Source organism: Sturnira hondurensis, unplaced genomic scaffold (assembly GCF_014824575.4).
Source record: "Sturnira hondurensis isolate 20B ecotype Veracruz unplaced genomic scaffold, ASM1482457v3 Scaffold0007865, whole genome shotgun sequence".
Classification (NCBI taxonomy): Eukaryota; Metazoa; Chordata; class Mammalia; order Chiroptera; family Phyllostomidae; genus Sturnira; species Sturnira hondurensis.
This window is the reverse complement of record NW_028080496.1, coordinates 14752564-14758563: the sequence shown is the minus strand read 5'-3', so window position 1 is coordinate 14758563 and position 6000 is coordinate 14752564. Positions and strand designations below refer to the sequence as shown.

The 6000-nt window shown below is 42.7% G+C and overlaps 1 protein-coding gene across 1 annotated transcript in view; it reads left to right on the top strand.

Moving 5' to 3' along the window:
• Window positions 1-2995: 2995 nt before the first annotated feature.
• Window positions 2996-6000, top strand: part of HERC2 (HECT and RLD domain containing E3 ubiquitin protein ligase 2) — a 188325-nt gene continuing 185320 nt past the window's right edge. The window contains exons 1-2 of the mRNA XM_037053813.1: window positions 2996-3083; window positions 3722-3824. Coding sequence (XP_036909708.1) covers window positions 3753-3824 — 72 coding nt within the window. The 5' untranslated portion in view covers window positions 2996-3083; window positions 3722-3752. The remainder of the gene's footprint in view (window positions 3084-3721; window positions 3825-6000) is intronic.

The following is a 6000-nucleotide window of genomic DNA, read 5'->3' as shown; positions in this document are numbered from 1 at the left end:
GGCATAATCAATAAAATATATTAAAAATTAAAGTAAGGCAGAAGGAACCCACTAAAAGTGGCAGTGACCCACTTCATGCCCTAAGATGGATGGATATGAGAGAGTGAAAAGCCAGTTTTCTATAGAGGATAATAGGTTTTTTGCTTTTTAAAAAGATTTTATTTATTTTTAGAGAGGGGAAGAGAGAGAGAAAGAGGGAGAAAAACATCAATGTGTGGTTGTCTCTTGCACACATGTCTGGATTGTGGGTTGCAGGCCAGGTCCTGAAACCCAGACATGAGCCCTGGCTGGGATCAAACCAGCAACACTCTGGTTCACAGGTCAGCCCTCAATCCACCGAGCCACAGCAGCCATGGCAGGTGTTTCATTTATTGTACAACATTGCACAATAAATTGAAGATGTTGCTGGTGATGGTCTGTAAATTCCATAGGTTTTGGGGTGGAAGTAGGGGAAATAGATGAAAAGTAGGGACCTAAATAAGATTGGGGCCATTCAAAGCATTACATTTATGGTATTCAATTTATCTACTTTTGGGTGGTTGCCTCTGATTTTGATGTCATATCTAAGAAATCATTGCTAATCCAATGTTATAAAGCAGCGGTCCCCATCCTTTGGGCACCAGGGACCAGTTCCATGGAAGACAATTTTTCCCACACCAGGGTCGGGGGGGGGGTAGTTTTGGGATGATTCAAGTGCATTACATACAATCTCACCTCCTGATGTGTAGTCTGGTTCCTAACAAGACCAGACTGGTACTGGTCCTACGTCCAGAGGTTGGAGAACCGTATTATGTTTTCCTGCTGTGTTTTTTAAGAGTTTTGTACCTTTGGGCCTTACATTTAGGTTTCATCCATTTTGAATTAATTAAAAATTTATTTTCCTTTACCTCCCTAGCTGATGGGGCTCAGTGGATTGAGTGCCAGCCTGTGAAAGGGTAGCTGGTTTGATTCCCAGTCAGGGCACATACCTGTGTTGCAGGCCAGGTCCCCAGTAAGGGGTGTGCTAGAGTCAACCAAGAATGTAGAGTCAACCAACAATCACACAGTGCTGTTTCTCTCTTTCTTTCACCCTCCCTCCTCCTCTCTTTAAAAGTAAATAAATAAAACCTTAAGAAACGAATTTTTTTTCATTTACTGATTTTAGGGAGAGTGGAGGAGATATTGATTTGTTGTCCCACTTATTGTAGCATTCATTAGTTGATTCTAGTATGTGCCCTGACCAGGGAGCAAACCTACAAACTTGGTGTATCAGGACAGTGCTCTAACCTACAGAGTTACTGGGCCAGGGCTTGAATGAATTTTTATGCATGGTGTAAAGTAACAGTCCAGCTTTATTCTTTTGCATGTGAATATCCAGTTTTCCAGTACCATTTACTGAAAACATTGTTCTGTCATTTAACGGTCTTGACAGCCTTTTCAAAAATCATTTGACTGGATATGTATTTCTGTGTTCTATTCCATTGATCTATATGTTCATCTTCTTTTAAAAAATCCTCACCTGCGGATATGTTTGCTGAATTTTAGAGAGGAAAGGAAGGAGCGAGTGGGGAGACACACAGACATAGATATACACAGAGAGAGAGAGAGAGAGACAGACAGACAGACAGACAGAGACAGAGAGAGACTGAACTCACAACCTGTGTATGTGCTTTGAACAGGAATTCCTATTCATCCTCATGAAAGTACCACATTGTTTTTTGTACTGTAGTTTTGTAGTGAGTTTTCATATGAGGAAGTATGAGTCCTCTTTGTTCTTTTTCAAGATTGTTTTGGCTTGTGTATAAGTTTTCATAGATGACCTAGTGCGCTGAGAGTTTTTGTAATAAGATTTTGTCAAAAGCATTTCCTCTATCTTTTTAGATGACCTCATGGTTAATTATACTTAGCTTTGAATGTTAAACCAACCTTGAATACTTGGGATAAATACCACCTAGTTGTGACCTATTAACCTTTCCATATGTTGTTGGAATCTATTTGCAAAAACTTGGCTAAGAATTTCTGCTTCTTTGTTCAGGAAGAATGACCTTAATTTTCTTTTAATGTTTTCTTTACAAATACAAATGTTCATTCCTTTTCAATTTTGTGAGTTTGTGTATAATCAGTGCTGCTTATTATATTTTAATTTCTTAAAATGGAAGCTTTGCTTGATTTTAGATTTTCCTCTTTCAAGCTAAGTAGTTAATGCATAAACTTCATTTTAAGCACTGCTTTAGTTGAATCCCACAAATTTTGATGTTATATTTTAATTTTTGTTCAATTCAAAATAGTTCAATTTTCCCTTGAGATTTCTTCTTTGATCCGCGTAAAAGTAAGTTCACTAACTTTCAATGTTTGGAGGTCGTCCTGGTACTTTTTACTGATTTGTAATCTAATTTCATTATAATCAGGGAAGATAATTCTGCTATATATTTCTTTTCTTTTTTCTTTCTTTTTTTGCATGGCTACCATTTAGTAAACATCTACTGTGATGTTATATATTTCTTAAGACTTGTTTTATGACCACGGGTTCAGTGCCTCCAGGTGGTCTACGTTTCCTGTCCAGGATTTTGGTTGCATTCACTGGGACAGACAAGACAAGGCTCTTAAAGACGCGAAGCAACTTCACGCGCAGGGTCCTCATTTCTACGGGTTCCGAGGGCCCACCCAGCCGCGTATCCCTCCAGTACCTCAAGCTCCACAAGTCCCACTGTCGAGGAAAAATTCCCCGCAGGGCTGGGCGAAGCCCGGAATCGGAGTAAGTGAGTGCGTACGTACGTGCGTGCGTGGGGCGGAAATCCCGCCTCCCTGCACCTACGATTGGCCTTGACCGCGGGGTTGCACTCCAAGGAGGAAAATAAGCAGGCTTGAAGGAAGCAGGAAAACTGGTGGGGGAGGGGTGAATGGAATCCTTTCCTCCATTGGCTGAGTCGGAGGAGGAGCTTTGCTTCGATTGGCTGAAAAGCGGGGGCGGTACTCCCGCGCGGGCACACCCCTCCGGCCGCGAGAGGAGCCGGGATCGCGGGCGCGGGCGGAGCCAGAGGCGGCTCGGAGGCAGTGTCCGCACGCTGCCGCTGGAGCTGGGCAGCCGGGCCTCTGCGCTTCAGGTCCTAGTCTCAGGGGGATAGCGAGGGCGGCCGCCGGCCTGGGCAGCGCCGGCTGGGGCTTGGGGCTGGGCTCAACTGGGGCGCAGCGGGTGTGGGTGCGGCCGCCGGACCTGGGCCTGCGCGGACTGTCCGCAGCGCAGGTCTCGGGCTGTCTTTCCCTGTCTAAGTGATTATTATTTTAGATTTTTCCTGCATGTGTGAATTTTGATTAATATGTTTCACACTCCATCGACTGGTCTGGGGTAAAGCGACAGATGCACGGTGCTGTCATTTGTCGTTGAAATGTGGGATTCTTGTCGTCTGTTTGTGTTTCCCTCTCGGGTTTGAGGGAAGGGGATGACATTGTGGTCCTGTCTGTGACCGACCATTATCCTCAAGGTCTCGCTGACGGAGTCCAGGAGCCGGGCGAACCCCGTGTGTGGCTCTCACCTGGTTGGAAGTAGGCTTTCAGTCTCTTCCTCCTGTCTCTCCATCTTTCCTTCCTTTTTGCCTCCTCTCACTTTCCTCCCGCAACTCTTCTCCCTCCTGTCTGCGCTCTCTCTCTCTCTCTCTCTCTCTTTGCCGCATTACACCTGGCGGGAGGGTCTTTGTAACATTCTGACAAGCCTTAGTCTTCAGCATTTTTGTTTTACCTGCAGGTGTGACAGCTGGGAGGAAAGTGGAGGAAAGATGCCCTCCGAGTCTTTCTGTTTGGCGGCCCAGGCTCGACTGGACTCCAAATGGTTGAAAACAGATATACAGGTGGGGCTTTGATCAGCCTTTTTCTTGGTGTGTTTCTGCCTCCATATTTAGATTCTGGTGAAGGTTTTCTTTAGGGTATGAAGGGCAATGCAGATCGGATCTTGCTATATTGGAGAAACAGGCTTATTTTCTGTAATTTAGAACATACTATTTATTGTCAGGTTTTTATAAAGGTGTTTTAAAATTTATTTTTAGAGAGAGGGGAAAGGAGGGAGAAAGAGGAGGAGTGAGACATCAGTGTGTTGTTGCCTCTTGCGCACCCCCTACTGGGGACCTGGCCCGCAACCCAGGCATGTGCCCTGATTGGGAATCAAACTGGCAACGCTTTGGTTCTCAGGCCTGCACTCAATGCAGAGCCACACCATCCAGGGATGTTGTGTTGGTTTTCATTGCTGTTTTCACTGAGTGTGTGGCTACATTTTATTACAGTTATTTATAAGGGAAAGAAGCTTGAGATCTAGTTATACAAAATTTTGTGTTATTATTTTTAAGAGGTCTGTATCATACTTAACTATATCTTGGTAACTGTATGGTACCAGTGTAAGATGTTCAGTTAATTATGTGGCGGAGAACTGACATGCCACAATTATGTTTTGAAGAGACTTAACTCATTTTATGGTATCCTCTGCTTGTGCTTCTGGAGGGACAGGAGTTGAGTTGAGCTGTTTGCTTGGTTGTTGTGATTTTTTATTTGGAGTAGTGTTTGCATTTTAGCGTGTAAAACGTGGAAACAGCACACAATGCAATAGACACATGATGTGTCATAGAGTTGTGCACTTGAAACCCACATAAATCCTATTAACCTAGGTCACCCTAATAAATTTAATTAAAAAAGAACATGTGGAAACAAATGTTGCCCTTAAACTCGCTAATGTTTTGATTTAATAAGGTAATTGAAAGCTTATGTAGAAATCATGGGATAAACAATAGCGGTAATATTTCCATGGACTGTTCTTCACCCAGGGTTGTTTTTGTCTTGCAAATGATTGGGAAAAACTGCTTTTGTAACTTCATAATACAAAGAAAGAAATGTCTGGAATACTTTGTAGTATATGTATTTTTTTTCTTCTCCGAGGTGAAATAATTTCAGTATTTCTCAAGTAATCTACTTTTTATTTTTCTAAAAATTTAAAGGTTATTTATTTGTTTATATAGAGAGGGAGAGAAACATCAGTGTGTGGTTGTCTCTCGGGTGTCCCCTACTGGGGACCTGGCTCACAACCCAAGCATGTACCCTGACTGGGAATTGAACCAACAACCCTTTAGTTCACAGGCTCATGCTCAGTCCACTAAGCAACACGAACCAGGGCTCAAGTAATCCACTTTTTAAAATGCAATCTTATGTACTGCATGATGGTTTATCAAAAGCCACAGATACTTGTAGTGAAGGAAAATTGCCCCTCTTTTATTTTTCAGAGTTTTGAGTCCTGAGAAATATGAGAGCCAAGTGTTAGAGCTATGTCGTGGACAGTGGGATTCTTATTAGTGGTGTAATGTTAGGTTAAAAAAGCACAAAGTCCCTGGCTGCTATAGCTCAGTGGATTGAGTGTAGGCTTGCAAAGCAAAGGGTCACAAGTTTGATTCCCAGTCAGGGCACATGCCTGGGTTGCAAGTCAGGTCCCCAGTAGGGGGTGCAAAAGAGAGGCAACCTCACGTTGATGTTTCTCTCCCTCTCATTCTCCCTCCCTTACTTTCTGTTTAAAAATAAATAAATAAAAGCTTTTAAAAAATGAGGTAAAAAGGCACAAAGAATTGAGTTGAGAATTGGCATAGTAGTGACTCTTTGGTTATTGTCTTTTTTGGAAGATTTTATTTATTTATTTATCTTTAGAGGGGAAGGAGAAAGGGAGAAAAACATCAATGTATGGTTGCCTTTTGTGCTTCCCCTGCTGGGAAATGGCCTGCAGGGAATTGGCCTGCAACCCAGGCATGTGCTCTGACTGGGAATCGAATCATGATCCTCTGGTTCGCAGGCTTGTGCTCAATCCACTGAGCTACACCAGCCAGGGCTGGTTACTGTCTTTTATTCAGTAGTTCCTGTCTGTTTCTTTGTCATGTTATTTTTAACCAGAGCAGGGGAGGTGAGAGATAATTTCTTATTTCTGAAATCTTGAGATTCAGGCAAACTGATTTTCAGAATTATCTTTATATTACTGTTTATGTATTTTGGGAAAGT